The sequence below is a fragment of the Plasmodium malariae genome, assembly GCF_900090045.1.
Source record: "Plasmodium malariae genome assembly, chromosome: 3".
NCBI classification, from domain to species: domain Eukaryota; phylum Apicomplexa; class Aconoidasida; order Haemosporida; family Plasmodiidae; genus Plasmodium; species Plasmodium malariae.
In genome coordinates, this window is record NC_041777.1 from 694113 (window position 1) to 715735 (window position 21623).

General features: G+C 30.1%; 4 protein-coding genes across 4 annotated transcripts; 1 reads left to right on the forward strand and 3 right to left on the reverse strand.

Annotated features, from left to right (window-relative positions):
* Nucleotides 1-1951: 1951 nt before the first annotated feature.
* Nucleotides 1952-3751, forward strand: CDPK4 (calcium-dependent protein kinase 4, putative; the record flags this gene model as incomplete). Its single annotated transcript, XM_029008870.1, has 2 exons — nucleotides 1952-2747; nucleotides 2961-3751. The coding sequence occupies 2 exons, from the start codon at nucleotides 1952-1954 to the stop codon at nucleotides 3749-3751; spliced, it is 1587 nt and encodes a 528-aa protein (XP_028859454.1).
* Nucleotides 3752-5230: 1479 nt separating this feature from the next.
* Nucleotides 5231-10333, reverse strand: PmUG01_03024100 (conserved Plasmodium protein, unknown function; the record flags this gene model as incomplete). Its single annotated transcript, XM_029008871.1, has 9 exons — nucleotides 5231-5345; nucleotides 5662-5703; nucleotides 5901-5958; nucleotides 6230-6398; nucleotides 6553-6681; nucleotides 6882-6944; nucleotides 7141-7203; nucleotides 7415-7533; nucleotides 7777-10333. The coding sequence occupies 9 exons, from the start codon at nucleotides 10331-10333 to the stop codon at nucleotides 5231-5233; spliced, it is 3315 nt and encodes a 1104-aa protein (XP_028859455.1).
* A 2026-nt stretch (nucleotides 10334-12359) lies between these two features.
* On the reverse strand, nucleotides 12360-14075 carry PmUG01_03024200 (serine--tRNA ligase, putative; the record flags this gene model as incomplete). The annotated part of the gene is made up of 1 exon (XM_029008872.1): nucleotides 12360-14075. One exon carries the CDS (start codon nucleotides 14073-14075, stop codon nucleotides 12360-12362), a length of 1716 nt encoding a protein of 571 aa, XP_028859456.1.
* Nucleotides 14076-16290: 2215 nt separating this feature from the next.
* On the reverse strand, nucleotides 16291-20517 carry PmUG01_03024300 (conserved Plasmodium protein, unknown function; the record flags this gene model as incomplete). The annotated part of the gene is made up of 1 exon (XM_029008873.1): nucleotides 16291-20517. The coding sequence occupies one exon, from the start codon at nucleotides 20515-20517 to the stop codon at nucleotides 16291-16293; it is 4227 nt and encodes a 1408-aa protein (XP_028859457.1).
* Between the last annotated feature and the right edge of the window lie 1106 nt (nucleotides 20518-21623).

Below are 21623 nucleotides of genomic sequence, written 5' to 3' on the forward strand. Positions count from 1 at the left end.
AAATTAAGAGAAACCCTTTTGAATATCTTTTATATAATACATTGAAAAAAGTAAAGAAGGAAAACTTATATGCAAATATAAACACATAAAAATAACACATATATATACTCCCCTTTGCAGTCGATTATACTTACACCTTCAAGTAATGCAATAGCGGACAAATATTTAAGCGCTAGTTCACCCATTTTAAATGCTCAAGGAAAAAAAAATTTTGAAATGGAAAATATCAGAGAGTGTTGGAAAAAGGTAATGGCAATATTTCATTAAAAGAAATTAAAGCATCAAAGGAAAAAAAAAAAAAAAAAAAATACATGAATACAAGAAAAAATATGGAATAAATACACAAAAAAATATGTGAAAAAAAAAGCGTTTACCCTTTTTTTAGCTTTTTTTTTTTTTTTCCCCCCCCCCTTCCGATCACCATTATTATTCTCTGCATTACGCGCATATGTACGCATACATGAACATGTATATGCATATATATATATGTACACATTTTTAAGTCTCTTTTTTGTTCCCTCTTCCCCCTTATTTTTTTTATTTTATTTTATTTTTTAAATGCTATTTAATGTGCAAAATTTTACGTAAAACTCAAAGCGCTGAATTGACATTTTTATGTTCCCTTTTTAATGACGTACAAGATATAACACTGATGAAAATTTGCATTACGTAGCTTTGTTTTAGTGCATGGACAATTTATTTAAGGTTTACCTGCACAGTACATGTACATTTACGCGTAATTTATGCACATCCATACGCTCATTTACATATATACACATTTACACACATACACATTTACACACTTATACATTTACACACATACACGCATACACACATACACACATTTACACTCTCAAACATTCGCACTTTTACGCCATCACGCATTCACCTTATTACGCATTTATACATATGTATATACGTATACTCATATATGTACAAACTTTTTTGCTGTGTATATATGGTTACATTACCTTGCCTGTACATTCGCTTTTCCGCATTTTCTGTAACATGCACACACAAAATAAAAAAAAATAAAAAAAAGAGAAGTACAAAATAGAGAAGTACAAAATAGAGAAGTACAAAATTTAGAAGTACAAAATAGAGAAGTACAAAATTGAGAAGTACAAAATTGAGAAGTACAAAATAGAGAAGTATAAAATAGAGAAGTATAAAATAAAGAAGTACAAAATAGAGAAGTACAAAATAGAGAAGTACAAAATAGAAAAGTACAAAATAGAGAAGTATAAAATAAAGAAGTACAAAATAGAGAAGTATAAAATAAAGTACAAAATAGAGAAGTATAAAATAAAGAAGTACAAAATAGCAGAAGAATTATGTTCAACTGAAAACGTAGAAAAATTAATTTTAAAAGCACATGAATATTCATGCCATTTGAGAAAAAATTGGAGTTATGTACATAAATGTGAAATATGAATATATTCACAATATATATTTATGTATACGTACACATATATATATATAAATATATATGTGAAGGATAATAGTATGAGGACAAGGATAGGCGTATATACATGCATGCATATATATATATGCATGTATTAATTTATGCAAAATAAGAGTATGTGCTTGTGTGTTTATTTCATTTATACCTTTTTAAATAGCCATTATGCTCCCTTTTTAATTCACACAACAATTAAGACAACACATTAAATAAACTTCTTTTTTTTTTTCACACTAGGCAAACTAATATATATATACATAAAATAAATATCTTTTCGCATTTACGTGCTACTGGCTTAAGATTATAAAGGAACATTGCCGGAACAGCTACATGCCGTGAGCAGTGTTTTTCCTCATTTCCGTCTTCGTCTTTTCCCGTACGTCTGCAACTGCTATTGCTACCACTGCTAGTTTAATTTTTGCTTCTTCTTTTTCTTCCCCCACTTTCACTTCCATCTATTGTGCCACCCCCCTCTAAGGAGAAGCAAAAATGGGTCAGGAATTGTCGAGTCCTGGTGAGCCAAAAACCGAAGAGAACAAAGGAAATAAAAAAACAGGAAAAGGAAGCAACGGGAAAAACGATTCAAAAGATGGAGGTTCGAGTATTTCTAAAAAATTAACACAAAATAGTTTTAATAATAGCAAATTAAGACCTGGCATGTTCATACAAAATAGTAATGTAGTATTTAATGAACAATATAAAGGAATAAAAATATTAGGGAAAGGATCTTTTGGTGAAGTTATATTAAGTAGAGATAAACATACAGGACACGAATATGCAATTAAAGTTATTAGTAAAAAACATGTAAAAAGAAAAACAGATAAACAAAGTTTATTAAGAGAAGTAGAATTATTAAAGATGTTAGATCATATAAATATAATGAAATTATATGAATTTTTTGAAGATAATAATTATTACTACTTAGTGTCAGATGTATATTCAGGTGGAGAACTATTTGATGAAATTATTAGTAGAAAACGATTCTACGAAATAGATGCAGCAAGAATAATTAAACAAGTATTAAGTGGTATTACATATATGCATAAAAATAATGTTGTTCATAGGGATCTAAAACCTGAGAATATACTTTTAGAAACAAAAAATAAAGAAGATATGATTATTAAAATAATCGATTTTGGTTTATCAACTCATTTTGAATATAGTAAAAAGATGAAGGATAAAATAGGCACAGCTTATTATATTGCTCCTGATGTATTGCACGGTACCTATGACGAGAAGTGTGATATATGGTCCTGTGGTGTTATTCTGTACATACTACTATCAGGTAAAATACACCCCGCTTTCCTTGTGTTCATGGATAGCGCTGCACAGATGTGTATATATATGTACGCATGTCGTACATATGATTATATATATATATATATACATATGTGTATTTGTGTGTGCACGGTACAGTGAGTGTATATGAGGATGATCTTCTGTTTGCTCCTCCACGCCTCGTCCCATGCTTCTTATCATTTGTCGACCCTCTTCACAGGATGCCCTCCATTCAACGGTTCGAACGAATATGACATCCTAAAGAAAGTAGAGACCGGGAAATACACGTTTGATCTTCCTCAATTCAAAAAGATAAGTGATAAGGCAAAGGATTTAATACGAAAAATGCTAATGTACACAAGTGCTGTAAGGATCTCTGCTCGAGATGCATTAGAGCATGAATGGATTAAACTAATGACTAGTAAAGATAATGTAAGTATTGACATTCCTTCATTAGAACTGAGTATAACTAATATTCGACAATTTCAAAGTACACAAAAGTTAGCTCAAGCTGCATTATTATATATGGGTTCAAAGCTAACAACTATTGATGAAACAAAAGAATTAACAAAGATATTTAAAAAGATGGACAAAAATGGAGATGGCCAACTTGATAGAAATGAATTAATAATAGGTTATAAAGAGTTATTAAAACTAAAAGGAGAAAACACAAGTGATTTGGACAGTGCAGCTATTGAATATGAAGTGGATCAAATACTTAGTTCTATAGATCTAGACCAAAATGGGTATATTGAATATTCCGAATTTCTAACCGTCTCTATTGATAGAAAATTATTACTATCTACCGAAAGATTAGAGAAGGCATTCAAGCTTTTTGATAAAGATGGGTCAGGGAAAATATCAGCAAATGAGTTAGCTCAACTGTTTGGTTTAAGTGATGTAAGTTCAGACTGCTGGAAGACTGTGCTTAAGGAAGTGGATCAGAACAATGACGGGGAAATTGACTTTAAGGAATTTAGAGATATGCTCGTGAAGCTTTGCAACTACTGACTTCTGCGCAGATGTGGTGAACAGAACCCACAGCGGTGCAGAGCAGATCCAGCGAGAGCAAAAGGATGTGCACCATGGAAATACAAAAAACGGTGCAGATAATTCAAATTCAAATCTTTTTCATAAAGTCGTTATAACACAAACTATCCTAATGGCAAACCTCTTCTCTTACACTTGTAATGACAGAAAAAATACATTTTTTTTTTTTTTTTTTTTTTTTTTTTTAAACACAGCATTACGCAGAATTAACGTTATTAATTTGATCATTTTTATCATATTTGCTCCACTGTGTACTTTACACCTTTGGATGTGTGTGTGAAGATGCTCGCCTGATCCCACTTGGGGGAAGCCGTCCTTTTGATGTGTCACTCGTCCATATGTATTTGTGTATGTGTATGCAATATGTCTATGTGTATATCTACGCGAGTGTACATGTGTAGAATCCCCTGTTCCTCACAGTCCCTCACCGTTTTTACCTTTTCATTATAAATGTAAATTATTAATTATATATACATGTGCGTGTTATATACATGTGTGTGTTGTATAATTTGCTATTCATAATTAAATCATGACAGCTTTAATATGACAACTTTAAAATGTGTATTTGCCATAAACATCATTAAACCGTTCCTCATTTTTGCTCCACAATTTAGTTTATGTTATATTACGATATATCACTTTATATTATTCTGCGTATTTACGCATATTTATTCTATTTAGTTTTACTTACTCCTCTACCTACTAGTTTACCTACTAGTTTACCTACTCGTCTACCCACTCTTCTATTAACCTTTTTATTTATTTTATTATTTTTTTTTTTATTTTTGCTATTTCGTAATTTGCTCATTATAACATTTTCCCTCCTCCCTTTTTATTCCTTTAAAATTTTTTCTTTCTCATTTACCCTCTAAATGAAAATATAAAAAACAAATAAACACCTATTTAAAAAAGCGTAATCCACCAGTCAGTCAGCAACTCGATAATTTTGTCTATACGTATGTATACGTATATATGTGCATATGTATGTAAGTATATATGTGCATATGTATGTAAGTATATATACGTGTATGTATAAAAGTATATATAAGAACATATATATGTGTATATGCATACGTATGCATCTATATATGTTCGAGAAAGAGAAAAAATACCTGCAACGACAACTACCATAAGAACGTTTTCGTTCTTTAAAAAAAAAAAAAATTAAATTATTCCTTACTCTTATAAATTGTTAAAATATTATCAGCTGCTTGTGTTATTTAAGCAAACGAAAATTAGGTATAAAAAAAAAAAAAAAAAAAAATTATGTTATAACCATTTAAGCACTGTCCTCCTTTTGTGCCCTTTCTGCCTCTATGTTATTTTTATTTTTTTTTTTTGACAAAAAAATTCACTGGTTACGTTCTTTTTCTTTTTCTTTTTCTTTTTTTTTTTTTTTTTTTTTTTTTTTTTGCGTACAACCATAAAGACAAACCAACATTACAAGGTTGTATCAAATTTTGCAAATTTTTTTATTCTTTTTTTGAGCAAATCATTTTCATGTTTTAAGGATAAAATTTCTTTTAGCAGTTCCTCCTTGTCATGTGGCTGATCACTGAAAAGGGAAGAAGTGGAATACATAAGTGTAGCAAAAAGTAAAATGAAATAAAAAAAAAGAAAAACGTTAGTTGTCCGATAAAATAAAAAAAAAGAAAAACGTTAGTTGTCCGATAAAATAAAAAAAAAGAAAAACGTTAGTTGTCCGATAAAATAAAAAAAAAGAAAAACGTTAGTTGTCCGATAAAATAAAAAAAAAGAAAAACGTTAGTTGTCCGATAAAATAAAAAAAAAGAAAAACGTTAATAATCCGATAAAATAAAAACTAAATGAGAAAAAAGAATTTTCCTTTTTTATTTTGTTCCTTTTATCACCTTTCACTGTTCAGAATATTTACGAGGGAAGTACCGCATTTTCTATAAAATAAAAAGATGATGAAAAGGAAAAGATGGAGAAATATAACTAGCTATTTGCGTACCACTCGTTAAATGTACAATGCGTGTTACTAACGTTTGATGGAAAAATTAAAACAAAAAATTTACAACTACGCGTACATATGTTCACATATGTACGAGTAGTTTCTTTTTTTTTTTTTTTTTCCTTTTTTCATTACGCATTCATCTCGTTGTCCACATTTCTCAAGGTCCCATTCGTTTTCGACTTTTCCATATCTACAAATAAAGCAGAAAGCAGAAAGCAGAAAGAGGTAGTAAATATGTACAAGTGTAGTGTAGCACTGATGAATTGTTCATTATAAACCAGCTATTTATTTATAAACATTCCGTTCAGAATGGAGATGCACACAGGTATTTGTTTTTACTATTGGAAGTTGTAAAGCTTTAAATTTTTTCTTCCATTTTTTTCTTCCATTCTTTTACTCCATTTTTTTCTTCCTTTTTTTTATTTCTTTTTACTTGCTTTTTTTTTTTTTTTCGTTATTACCTCTCGTCAAGGAGTCCACAAGTTTGATTAGCCTGTTCTTCTCCGTCATCAATACGTTCACTTCACACGACATTTTACCATTTCTCTGTTGTAAAATTATATTGTTCTTTTTTAAATCTTCTATCTCCTTTAAATATTCGTTGTTGCTATTTCCCTTCATCTTTTCTTCCTGATAAGGAATGCATCATGAATATGCGAGCAGGCAGACAAAAACAAAACAATAAAACAAAACGACATTACAATGGAACAACAAAATCAAATGAAATAAACTAAAAACAATAAACAAATCAGCCATTAACACACAGCCACAGACTTAGTTTTACTTGTAAAGATTTGTTCAGAAGCTCCAACTTTAAACTTAAATTCTCCAGCTTATTTTCTAATTCCATTTTACTCCTTTTTTCCTTATTATATAAGCTACTTAATTTGGTATTCTCGTTTAACAACTTACCCTACAACAAAAAAAAGGACAATAAAAGCGAGGTTTTTTCGAAGCATGATAAGTTCTTATCCATCTTTACTTTTTGCCTTTACGTTTATGCACGTTGTACTGTTACTTCTCTATATTTTTACTTCCCCATTTTTTACTTCCCCATTTTTTACTTCCCCATTTTTTACTTCTCCATTTTTTGCTTCTCTTTCTCGTGCTAACCTTTTCGCTCTCAAGCGTGCGTAGTTGTTCATGGTTTACTCTCTCCTCTTCTTTAGAATTGACCTGTGGGTGTACAAAACAAATGTACCATTGTGTAGGCATAAGTAAAAATGGGAATGGGTACAAACAAAAATATGTAAGTGCACATAAAACTATGCATGACTTATGGTATGTACAATGCATGTATGAACGAATATACGTCGACGCATATGTAGGAGTAAAGACACACTAAAAATGGTACGTTGCAAAAATAGTATACTTTAGATTTGCTCTCCTCGACTAGCTTCTTATATTTTTCAATCTCATAGGACAAGATCTTATACTGCATAAAGGTGAACACGCAATAACGAAGAAATAATGAAGAATTAATAACGACCTAATAACAAAGATGTAAAACCAAACTTTGTCGAAAAATAAAAACGAATATGTCAAATACGTCGAATAAATCTTTTCTTTCCCCTTGCATATTTTTTTTCACAATTCGACACATTCAATCCTTAACATTTTTTTTTTTTTTTTTTTTTTTTTTTTACCTTGCTTTTAAAAAATAAATCGACATTTCTATATTTATCCTGCAGTATTTTTATCTCCTTCATTAACTTCTCGTTTGTTTTCGATAGCTCGCTTTCATCTTTGGACTTCTTTATATTGTCTACGTGGGGTAGCGGCAAAGCGGTAAATGGGAGAAATGAAGTTAACGCGCGATGCAAAATGTGGAGTAAATGAAAATTTTAAAAGGTTCACTTGCACACAAATACAAACACATGGATATACAAACGAACATAGTGACTGCCCTCGCATGCCCAATGAGGAGGACGGCTTTCCTACCACAATGGCACAATAGTAACTTATCTTTTCTTTTTTTTTTTTTTTTTTTTTAGTCTCCATCTCTTACCCAATTGGATCTGAAAGGCTTCTATGGTATTCTTGAGGTCCTCCTCGAGCGCATTTTTCTCACTCTCCAGTTTATTTATTTTATGTAAATACCGTTGATTTGTTTTTTGACAGATGAGTAATTCTTTATTTATATTTTCAAGGATAGAGTTCACATCAACGTTGTTAAAAATGTTTTTCACTTGTGTGCTTTCAAAATTTGCATTATTAATATTATTAAAAATGTAGTCATTTAAAATATATAAATTTGCATGCATATATCTCAGTATAATGACAATAATATCACGATGTTTATTATACACACATCTACAAATATAGTACTCCTTATCATTAACAAATAACAGAAAATAATTTTTATCCTTTTCTATAAATTCTACATAAGGATATATATGATTAAATTTGTAAGTCCACATATGTTTCTCTTTATTGGTTTGATCGATTATTTTAATTTCATGCTTATGTATATGTAACATATATATAATATCTATTTCTCCCTCTACATTTGAACACGAGCTCAGGTTGTCTACACTATTATAATCATCAAATACGTTCAACGGATCATTTTTTTTAACTTCACTGTTTGTTATGTCCTCAACAATTTTACCCTTATCATTTATGTAATATTTACTAGTCCCACACTCGGTAATATTAATCCCCTGAGCATTGTTTGTCACTTTTTTAAGGATGTATATAGGATACCTCATTGTGTCGTTGTTCATAACATGCTCTAAAGCCATTTTTGTGTTTGCATTCAAATAAAATGGTCCTATTTCAGCTACTGCCACCCCGTAATATTTTCCATTGGTAACTCGACTAGGATTAGCACCGTTAGTTGACGTAGTAGATGTAATTGCGGCCGTACCACTGTCTCTCAGGATGTTATTATGGTAACTACTGTTAGCCGCGGTGTTTATGTTGGACATGGTAGTAGCAGACGAGTTATTATTGAACACAGAGGACTCGTATGAATGAAATTTTATTTCCTTCTGGTTGCTGCACCCGTAAATATTTTTTACCCCATCCGTTTCCTTCTCATTCGTTTTGCTACCATTCTTTTTTACTTTTTCATAATTACTACTGCTTAAGAGAAATAATTCCATTGAAGATCCAGAATACACATCACTGCAATGATTATAAGGAGATAAATTTTTTTCCAAAATGGTATGTTCTAAATATTTATCGCTAATTTTATTATGCACATCTCTTTCCTCTTTATTTTTCATAAAAGCGCTCTTAAAGGATGGAGCACCCTTATAAAAATTGTTATCATTATTAAGCCCATCGCTACTGTTGCTACTGTTATCCATATTGACAATTTTATCATTGCGTGATTCAGGTTTTCCTGAACTGTTCAGGTACAATTTGGACAAATTAGAAGAGGCCATTTGATCGCTTTTTATACAGGAACATTCTACGAATATTTTAAGTCCTATATCCTCACATGTTAAGTAATATTCGTTTTCATAAATATTCCTGCAACAAGCACTGTTGCTTCCACCTTTAATACTACCATTGTTGAGTAGACCTAAATTTTTATCGATCAAATCGCAGTGCTTATCATGATAGACTCGCTTCCACTTGTACGAGCAAGGTACTGTCCTTCTCGTCTCCTTATCATAGGCATGGACGATAATTTTATTCATTTCATTTTCATATATAACTTCTACATTAAAACCAAAATTGTAATTTCCCTTTATAACTATGTCACTCTTATTACATGTAAATATATGATCCCATTCATTTTTTTTATTTTTGCTCTTACCATTTTGTTGATTTTGTCTATTTTGTGTATTAAATGGGTTCTCCTCTTTTGTTTTTGTAAACATATTTCTATAGATGCTTTTATTTATAATTATTTCTTCTTCATTTATAAATATTGTATTTTTTAAATTTTCAATATTACAAGGAGCTTTACAAAATGGATAATTAATATTTTTCTTAGCTTCCTTTGCTGTGTATTTGATATGCTCTTTAACTTCTTCAAACACATTCTTTGCATGCTTCATTTGAATTCCTATAATTCCGCTAAACATGTTTTTTAACTTGTTGTTATTCGCTGCTACTTCTTTACTACTATCACGAAATAAATTAAACGCGTTGGAGCTTTTTATGCAGACCGCGTTCTTTTCGCTGGTGCCGTGCGCATTGGCATTGGTATTGGCACTATAATGAGCATTATCATGCGCAATATCGTAAGCATTCTTATTTTTATTAAAATGATCATTCGAACTTCCGTTTACATGTTCACTGGAACTTCCGTTTGCATGTTCATTCGAACTTCCGTTTGCATGTTCATTCGAACTTCTATTTGCATGTTCATTTGCATATTTGCTCACATTTTCTTCTGGACTGCGGGTGGCTCCTTCATTGTATGTCCAATTCGCTCTTTTATGAGTCAAACTTTTCGATTCATTCAATTTCTCGTTAAACATTTTCCTTCTGTCTTTATCATCCTCGCCTTTCTTCTCATCAGCATTTAGTTCCAAGTTACTAAACCTTTCAAAATTATTTTTGTAGTCGTAAATACTTGTGCTATACATTGATTCACGTCCATGCATTTTATGCACTTGGCGCCATGCACATGCGTTCCGTTGCACACTCCCTGCAATTTGTTTGCGGTCCTTTTTGCAAATTTTCTCTATCACTTTATGTAGCACTTTCTATATCGCTTTTTATTTCCCTTTTTATTTCTTTTTTTCTTTTTTTTTTTTTTTATTTTCTGTTCATTCCACGTTCCTGCAGTTATTGCAGTTATAGCTGTAGAGGTGAAGGCGAACGAAGGGGGGAAATGCACAGACAGTACAAGTTGAAGGGGCCAAAAAAAAAAAAAAAAAAAAAAAAAAAAAAATTTAACGCGTTAAATTGAAATGTGCGAAATATGACAAATATTTAAAATATACGAAATACATGAACTGAGTTAGTGTATACCTTTGCGAATACACTTAAACGTACACAATTTTGCGCAATTAAACGCGCGTACATGTGTAAATTTATATGTAACTCATATAACTAAGAGTACACCTATGCACATACACATATGCATATATGTACATATATACACGTATATTACATGTATAATTCATATTCGTTCAGCACTTACACATATACATGCATACACATACGCTTAAACAAAAACAGCCCCTTCCGAAGGCAATAAAAATAATAAAAATATTTTATGCCGCTTTAAAACAATTACAAAGGACTTCTAAAGTAGTACATATATATCGCATTCAAAATTTTTTTCAACATTAAAAAAAAAGAAAAATTATATAACGCTGAACTGGCTACGAACTGACGATAAAGAAATGATAAAGAAATGATAAAGAAACGATAAATCAACGACGAAATGATGACGAATTAACCACAAATTAAGCACAAATTTATGATAAATTGACGATAAATTGACGATAAATCAACGACTAATCTTTAAGTTAAATTCTTCAGTCCATGTGCACAAAAAAAAAGTGTGTGCATAATTTTTTACAGTGAAAAAAAAAAATCAAGTACACTCTACGAAGAAAGAACGTAAATACAAATACATAAATGCGAAGAACTGCACTTGGACGTTTAGAAGTATTTGTGCATGTACATTTGTACATAGGAAAGTGTGTACGCGAATAATTATACATACACAAATGTACACATACGTATATACAGATATTTACACATATATATGAACACATATACACACTAGTTAATTCTCTTGATACATCCGTGCACACTTTCAAAAGAGGTTTCTACTGAATTTTGCATGATGTGTAAAACACGTGTATTTTTAGCAAAATTCTACATTAAAATAATACTTGCATTTTTTTCAATATACTACTAGCACTTTTTATGCCTCAAGTTTTGTTTTCCTCCTTTCAAAAAAGAGGAAAAAATATAAACGTACTTCTGTTATAGTAACAGCTGAGTATTTGAAAAGGACGGCGACACGGTGGAAAAAAATAAAAAAATAATATAAAATAATATAAAGCGAAATGGATGTTATATTTCTTCTCACTATCAAACTGTATTACCTTTAAACCACTGAACTAAATATAAAAATTTTTATGATAAAATAAAAAAAAAAAAAAAAAAAAAAAAAAAAAAAAAAAAAGAAATCCTCCTTATACCTTATTTTTTACGTCAACTTCATTCGGTATCCCAAAAAAGGTACAAAAAAAAAAAAGATAAATTTATTATTATTTGGTAAAATGAAAAATACTCAAAATGGTATAAACTTCAAGAACGTATACAGGATATACAATTCGATGAATGAAATATTTATAAGATCATATATTAAAAAGGATATAACAAGTCACTGCATTTAGGACAATTTTTTTTTTTTTTTTTTTTTTTTTTTATAAATAATAGACCTCTACCATTTTTTCCTGAACTTCTTAACTTTTGTTATCTCAGGAGGTTCCTATTCTTATGTTTACGTAAAAGCACAAATTTTTAGGTACACAAAAAATAAAAAAAAAAAAAAAAATAATAAATTTGCAGTAAAATATTCAGCGTAACATGGCATAGAAATGTACAAAACATTTGTAAACTCAGCGAGGGCAGTGGGTAAAGGCCCATCCATTGGCCTACCCATTTTTATTCAACGAAGGGAATAAAGTCTATGTTGTTCATGTAGGGACGTAATTTCTCTGGGACTATAATGCCTTCTCCATTTTGATAATTTTCAAGTAAGCAACATAAAAACCTCTGAGCTGCAACCATAGTACCATTTAATAAATGAACATGATTTTTATTTTCGGTTTGAAAATCTTGAGTAAACTGTTCATATTCACTATCTACCTGTTCATTCTGTACATTTCCCTTAGCATTTAATCCATTTTTATGCATATCGGTAATCTTTACACTGGAATCTGTATATTTAATATTTAGATTTATACTCTGATAATCCGTACAGTTACTACAAGATACTAATTCTCTGTACTGGTTACTACTTGGGAAATAACCTTCTAAATCATATTTAATAGCAGCTGCATTGTTTAGTGCTCCAGATACTATGCTTACTATTCTATATGGTATATTTAAAGATTGATAAAACTCTTCACATGTTTTCATCATTTCTTCATGTACTTTATTACTTGTTTGTGGTAATGAAACACAGAATTGCTCAATCTTATCGAACTGATGCACTCGAAGAATACCTCTAATATCTTTTCCATGTGCTCCAGCTTCTTTTCTAAAACAGGAAGATATTCCTGCATATTTCAAAGGTAAATGTTTGGATTCTAACGTTTCGTCCTTATGCAATGCACACAGTGGTTGTTCCGACGTAGCTATTAAGAATAAATCATCTTTGCCCATATCCTCACCCGCCTCATTGTTACTGCTACAGTTCTCACCACGGGGTGGAGCAGTTGAAGTCGCTTCCGTAGTAGTAGCAGTAGCAGCAGCGGTGGTAGCACCACTTGATGACGAAATTTTGTAGAGGGTTTCCTCAAAGTCCGCCAGTTCCGCACACTCCTCCATTATATGCTTTCTCATGAAAAAAGGTGGATACACAGGAGAATAATTTTTCTTAATTAAAAAATTAATTGCATATTGCAAAATGGCGTTATGTAATAAGAAACCTGCACCTGTCAGGTAGTACCCTCTATGTCCAGCTACTTGTATACCTTTCTTAAAATTTGCTCCCCCTATTTTTCTTAGTAAGTCAAAATGGTAATAATATTTTGGCTTCTTCCCACTGCTGCTACTAGTGGAATTTGCAGTGGTGTTGGCATTTAGACTGGAACCATTGGTCATCATTTCCCTCTTTGGATTAACATTACCACTACTGCTACCACTTCCATAGTTATTATTATTAGTAGTTGTTATGCCTGTAGTAGTACTGGCTGTAGTAGAAGTACCATCACCTATGGTGCTATTTGATACTTGTAATTTTTTACACACTCCCCATCTGGTTACTACCTTATTGTTCTCCTCATCATTGGATATTACTACCTTTTTATTTAGTATATTACCTACTTTACTTAAATATTTATTTCTCTGTTTTAGCAATTCTTTTTCGTCATTTTGAAGCTGCGGTATTTCTTCCTTCATACTTAGACTCTTCTTTTTTAAATCCTCTACATCTGCATTTTTATCAATTTTTTTCTTGTTACCTATTTCTTTGTTTATTATATTAATATTCTTTTTTAACTCTTCTAATTTGAAAATGCATTTCCTCCATTGTTCATCATACTCTATCACTTTATCTACATTTTTCTCATCGTGAAACCTATTCTTTTCCGATTCCTTTATCCGCTCTGGGTTCCCTCCCTTTTCCTTTCTAAATAGGTTTATATCTAGCACCATCTTTGTTCCTAGCAAGTAACCTTTTGATTTAGTTTACACAATCTGGCTATATTATTCCCTATCTTAATTTATATTACCATATATAGTTTTATTTTGCCGTATATGGTACTATTTCGCCTAATCTCGACTTCTCACCTTTTTTTTTTTTTTTTTAAAAAACAGCTAAATTTTGAAGAAACCGGCTACCCGAGTCCAATTTCGTAAAATGGCCTTACAAAGGATGAAGGAAATCTTAAAAAAAATTTATTTTGTGTATATTTGTTTTAAACAAAAAAAAAAAAAAAAAAAAAAATAAAATAAAATAAAATAAATAAAATAATAATAATAATAATAATAATAATAATAATAATAATAATAATAATAATAATAATAATAATAATAATAATAATAATAATAATAATAATAATAATAATAATAATAATAATAATAATAATAATAATAATAAGAGAAGAAGAAGAAGAAGACGAAGAAAATAAAACTCTATTCGTAAAGCGTTTTGCCTTGTTTTACATTTATGCTACTTATTTAAGGCAAAATTAACAAACTTATGAAGTTAAAACGATATAAATAAAAACAGAATATTTTAAGTTTAAAAAAATACAGTACAAAATAAAATAAGTTAAAACAAAATATATAACAGAACATGTGCTAAATAAAAAAATAAGTGAAAATGATCCAAAATCGTTTTCGCTCATGTGCTTACAAATTATGCATACCCAAAGAATTGTAATGTGTTTCATCCTTATCACCTACTTACAAAAAAAAAAAAAAAAAAAAATGAGGAATCGCCCTGCATTATAATTAATCTCCGTGACCTTTTTTAAAGCTGGGAAATGAAATTTGTTACTTTGTTATTTTGCACCTTATTCATTCTGATTCTTACTTATTTTGCAATTTGGATATCTTGTAACTTCTTTATTTTAGTGTGTTGCTATTTTCTCTTTACTTTTTATTTACTTTCTCTTAGAGAGAACACTACATCATTGTTATGCTCAAACAAAAATATTTCAACTACATATGTAATTATTTATGCAAACGCTATATAATGTAAAAGGAAAAGAATGCATATCTCATCCCACACAATTTATTTTTTCCGGTGCTTAAAAAAAATATCCTCTTTTTCCAGTAGTCTTTTGCTTTTTTTATTTCACTCCATACTTATGTTTGTACACATATATATACCTACACACATACACGCAAATGCTCATACATATGTATATATACGTACAACTAATTTCGGAGATTATTTTTCCCTTGAAAAAGTAAAGGTACAGAATGAGAATGAACTGACTTTTTTTCTTTTTTGCCTTCACTTTCTCCATCTCTTTCCCTTTTTACGGTCGCAAATACACTTTTATTTCAACAAAATAAAATTGAAAACGCTCTTAAAAAGAAAGTTCACTGTTAAATAGTAGTCTCTTTTTCACCATATATGTAACACGTAAAAACAAAATTTGTACTTTTTACAAAATGGTTAGATGTAGTACATGCATATATATATATATATGTGAGAGATAAAGCCATTTAGCTAGAAAAAAAAAAAAAAAAAAAAGTCAATCAAGCAAGCTCGTCGAATAGTATGGAGAAAAATGAAAAGACAGAATAAAACTTATAATTAGTGTGGCAGTAGCGAACAAGAAAAAGTGAACGAAAAAATAAAGATAAAAGTAGCAGCAATAGTGCTAATAACGGACGCAGTTTGGACACTGGAAATGAACCGCAAAAAGATCGCACCAGAGAAGCCTGCATAAGCTCTTTTAACAACGCTGAATTCTGTTAAACTGAGTCATATGTTTAATAAATATTAACGAAATTATTTTTTTTTTTTTTATTTTGTTTTTTCTTTTTTTTTTTGTAATCACCACATGCATACTTTATCTGCCAATAAAATGCCCGACAAAACATATGAAATTGAGAAAGCGCTGTATGGAATAATAACGATATGAGTAAAATATTTTGCCTAGCCTTTTATATGGAAATAGCGCGAAAATGCAGAAGCCACAGAGATACACAAAACGTCCACGCAAGTATGCGCGCATGAATGTATCCACAATTATGTACTCATACATATATATATATATATATAGATAGAGAGATATACATATGTGCACATACGTGTATGTATGCATTTTCGTATACGATTTCCCCCCTTTCACTGCCAACCACCTGGTCTGATACACCCTCCGCTCATGCTCTTCTTTGCCGCTTTTCCTTTTTACACATCTTGAGTGTATAAAAAATGATCGCGCAAGTATCTGTTAATTGCATCAAATTTTTGTGTGTCTATATCCAAATATTGATTAAACGAATTGTGATATCTCAACGTTTTAATATAGGGACACAAAGCATCACTTGTAGTATATTCGTTGCACCCCTTGTAGAATGGTTCTTTACTTTGTATATAAGGGGCCCTCATATGAGAAATATGTTTGGACCACTCATCCGTAATAATATTCTCATTTGGATAATTTCCTCGTATAATTAGTTCAGAATTTACCTTTATTTTTTTTTTTATTGCTTTATCAGCAATACTTGTATTTAAGTTATGAAAATGCTCATATCCAGTATTATCCCGATTACCCAGATAGCTATCTGGAATTATTAAATTATTATGAACATTATAGTTATCATTTGCATTGTGCACACTGTAGGAGGGATGTACATTGTAACAGTTATAATAATTGTTCACTTGGCAAACGTTATAATTATTTCTAGTATTGTTACTTCTAATAATATTATTATTGTTAGGATGATCTTCCCCATGTTTATTTTTTAGCTGGGTTTGTGCATCTTTGTTATATGTAACATTATTCAACTGTACTCTTTCCCCTTCCGGATGATCAAATATATTATTTAAATTTTTTGTACTCTTATTTTTTACAAAATGGAAACTACATAATGTTAAGAATTTTTTAAAATTATTAACTCTTTCATTATTACATGCACTAGTTAAAAAGATATCCTTCTCACCCCCCTCCTTCATCAGTATATTTTTTTTAGACACACTACTTTTATGCTCATCACAGATGATATTTGCACTTGTTTTATTCTCTCTCGCTGCAGTGTCAACATTTGTAGTTCTATTATTATTATCGTTCCTATTATTAACACAGTTAGCATCCATTTTTTTGTAATAACAGTAGTAGCTCTTGTGCGTGCTGACCTCAGTTCCATTCTTTCCATCGCACTCTCTATCATTTTTGTTGCCTATCGTCATGCTATTGTGGTAGGTGTGTTTGTTTCTATTACCACTGAGAATACCAGCAAGAATACTGTTACTATTATCATTTTCAATTTTGTTATTGTTGTGTTCATGTGCGCCTGCCTCGGGGCAAACCCGGTAATAATACTTATACTTACACCTACAATTACGACTACAACTACGATTACAATTACACTTAGGCGTGTCTCTGTTTGAGAATAAATTATTTCGCTTACTCGTCCTTGACTTTTTATTTATCAGAGAACTATTATTAGAAATGTTAGACTTCTTTCTTGCACCATTTTCTTTTTTACAAGATGTACTATCTTTGCCATCACCACATATAGTTTCGGAACCCCACAAGGAACAGTTTATTTTTCCGCTTAATATTCTGTCCACTTTATAGCAGCAATCGAAAGGAAGCTTCCGGTATTTATTTTTTCTCGTATCTGCGTTGTTATCCCCGTTATTATACATGTTACTATACCTGTTATTATACTTCTCATTATCCCTTTTACTATCCCCGTTTTTATGCTCGACCATGCAAAATGAACCATCCTCTTTGTTCATGTATTTCCAATAATGGGTTTTCCTTGCTTGGTCAGGTAAAATGTCGCACATTTTGTTACTCTGAAAGAACTTGTTGTATGTGGACAACGTGTTGCCATCATGGTTGAAATAACCATTATCGTCGACGACATTATCATAACTGCAGTGCCTACCGCAGCAACCATCGCCACTTGTCTCTCCATCGCACTTGTAAAAGTACTGCTCATAAAAGCACTCCTTTAATTTTCTGCACAAGGATAAGTAAGTTTCATTCTCAATTACTGCCTTTTCAGGAGCAATGTATTTGCATCCCTCATCACACCTAATGGGGAAATGTCTATTCCTTCGGTTGCTTCTATTACTCTTGTGTTGAAGTAATACATTACTATAAAAATAATGGTAATACGGATAGCTCTCCTTTGGTATTAAGGTGCATATATTGTGATAAGCTTTCCTATTACTCCTTTCTTCTTTTTTCATCAACTCGACAAAAGTGTAATTGCTCAAAATAGTGTTAATTTTCTTATCTTTAGTAGTAACTTTTTTTCTCTTATAGTTGCTTACTTTTTGTTCTTTTAGGAATAATAGCTCACTGTTTTCTTGGTCATCCATTTCGAGCACTGTGTATATTTCACTAGTGCCTACACATTTGTCAGCATATTTTTCAGCACATTCGTTTGCACACTTCTCCAACGTTTTTACTCCATCCGCTAACTCTTCCTGTTCCGCAGTGCTAACTTGTAACCTTCCTTTATTTTCACCACCTTCATCATCAACCTTTTCTCTTGATGCGCATTTTGACCCACTTCTTAGTGTGTCCATTATTAACAACTCAGCATCCTCCTCCGCATCTTCGTACGTGGGAATTTCTCTATCCTCCATCTTTTCCCTCAAATGAATCCATTTATTTATGTAAAATTTTCTCTTTTTATACTTATTAACATATTTCGATTTTAAAGTAGTGATATATTTCATTTCCTTCTTCATATTTTTATATATTTTTCTTAAATTCCGACGCATCTTTCGAAGTTCTTGTGACTCCTTAGATTGATCATTTTCCTCTAAAATTTTTTCTAAATAGGTTACTCTACTTTTCATAAGCATAATTTCATCTAAATATTCTGCATTTTTTAATTCCAATTCATTTATGTATAACATTTTATCTTTTAAGATATCAATTGTTTCATTTAATTTTTTATTTTCATTATTTTTTTGAATTAATTGAGCTTTGAGTTCACGTATTTCTTCATATTGAATGTCCCCAAAGTCTAAAGATTCTTTCATTTTTTGTTTTAATAATTTATTTCTATCATCTAATGTGTTCATGTAATATTCATATCTATCAATTAATTTAGGCACATAATCATGAAGCAAACAATTTATTATTTTAATAATACTATCTATAGAACTAGTGTTGTTTTTCTTTTTATACCTACTACTAGTACTACCAACAGCTCCCTCTAAATTTTCAATCATATTTTTATAATATTCTATGTTCTTTTTATTATCATTTAAAAATTTAAATCTACGAAAACTTTTAGTAGAGCTATTTTTTAATAATATAATATCATTTGATTTTTTTTTTTTCGTTAATTCTTTAGAACTTTTGGCACTAGCATAATTATTCATATACATGCATCCAATGTCATAGGAGGATGTATTGCTTTTTTTATTTAATCTATTTGATAATCCCTCTTGGAAAAAATAAAGTCCATCTAATGTTTTTTTTTTTGAATAATCTATATTATGATATTTAGAAAAATTTTCACTAGGTGTTAAAAAGGAGCTTTTGGACTTTAACTTTTGACTGTCTAGTGAAATGTTTTGCGTTAATTCATTTTTCTCTTCAGAATTGTTGTTTACCATTTTTTTTTTTTTTTTTTTATCTTTCATTTTGTTTTTCACTTTGTTTTTCATTTTATCTTTTATTTTATTATTATTACTTATTTTTGTTTTTTCCTTATTATGGTTATTCCTTCTTAAATAAAGTTCATTCTTTATCCTTAACACTTCTGAATTGCATGTTCTCAAAGTTTTTGTTTTTTTTATTTTATTCTTTTTAATTAATTTGCTATTTTTTGAACTGCTCTCTAATTTTTTGTATAAATTCAGTAAATGTAAATCGTAAGCAATCATCTCGTTTTTAATGTCATCCGTTTTTATGTTATCCATTTTTGTGTCCTTTGATTTATCTTCTTTGGAAGCTTCTACACCCGTCATTTTAGCTATTTGGTCGGTGATTCCTATGGCTTCTGTTTCGTCGCCTATTTCGTCGCCCATTTTGTTTCCTATGTTTTGGCTTATTTCGCCCCCCATTTTGATGCCCATTTCTTCCCCTCCTTTCTTCACTCCAGTGAACTTTTTACCATCCTCGTTGTCCTGATAATCACATAAATTATGAAAACTTCCTTGTGTGTGCGCTCTCCTTAACTTATTGCTACGTGTGTTAGCACACTTTCTGTACATACCATATTTTGAATCACTGGAACCTTTGGAGCTATTTGCAACTGAGTGTGCTTTACAGCTTTTATCAAAATATATCTTAGCATCTGCAAAACTTTCTGAAGCATATGCATCATTGGTTTCATCCAAACTGCTCATAGTGAGCAACTTCTGATTTTGTTCTCTGCATTTCTTTACAAAAAATTGTACACTCTTAACTAGGCTATTTAACTTCTTGGATTTTCTCATTTTTTAAGGAAAATAACAGCCGTACATGCATATAAATACATATATATATATATATTTGCACATGTATGTGTTAACACCTATATGTATATAATATAATAAAATATAATTTACCTCTGTACACGCTGCATGCAATTGTACTATCGTCACGACACAAAGACATTTCAACGCAAATCTTTTGAAACATCAAAAATAAAGTTTAACGTAAAAAAAAAAAATATATATATAAAATATAATATTCACTGCTTTCACGAACGCAACTGATATAAGGTAATTGAACAAACGTAAAATGGAACAATTTTTTTATATAAAAATACAGTAGTTTGGTTTGGAAGCAAACGTTCATATGAGTTTTTATATAGTTAATTAAAATGTTCGTCTAGCCATATATGCATGTATGTATATATGTGTAAATTTTAAAAGGTAGCAACAAAAAGTGAATAGTGTCCTGGAATAGTGTGAAAAAAAAAGATGATAATTATAATGATTAAATACGTGAGAACAAAAATAAAAAGAAAAGAGTATTAGCAGACTAAAAACTAAAACAAAAAAAAAAAAAACTAGAATTAAAAACATATAAAATGGAAAAGAGCAAGAGGCAAAGTAATATCAAAAATACTCAAAAAGTGTAAAATGCAAAAAAGTTTAAAATATATATATATATATATGTATGTATGGGTATTTTTTTTTTTTTTTATTTTGCTTTCTCCCTTTTAAATGATGAACAAATTTTACAACGTTAAAAATGTAGAACAAATCATTTAAAAAAATGAAAAAGGATGACGCTTAAAATTCAGCCATTATACATAAGCCTAATTCATTTACATATATACAACACATATATAGGATTTTTCTTCTTTTTAAACGAACTAGTCTTTAGCAAAATACAAAATTTGTTTGAACGTCAAATTCAATTGTTTTCTACACTTAAATGCTACAAAAAACGGATTTAAATTTTCATCCTTTCATTTTTCCGTTGTTTCACCTTTTTATCTTTTTTTTTTTTTTTTTTTTTAAAACACGTTAGCATACTTAAAATGGCAACAAACTAATGGTTGTTTGAATAAAAGTTCTGAACATTCATAATTTTTTTACTTTTTCTTTTTTTT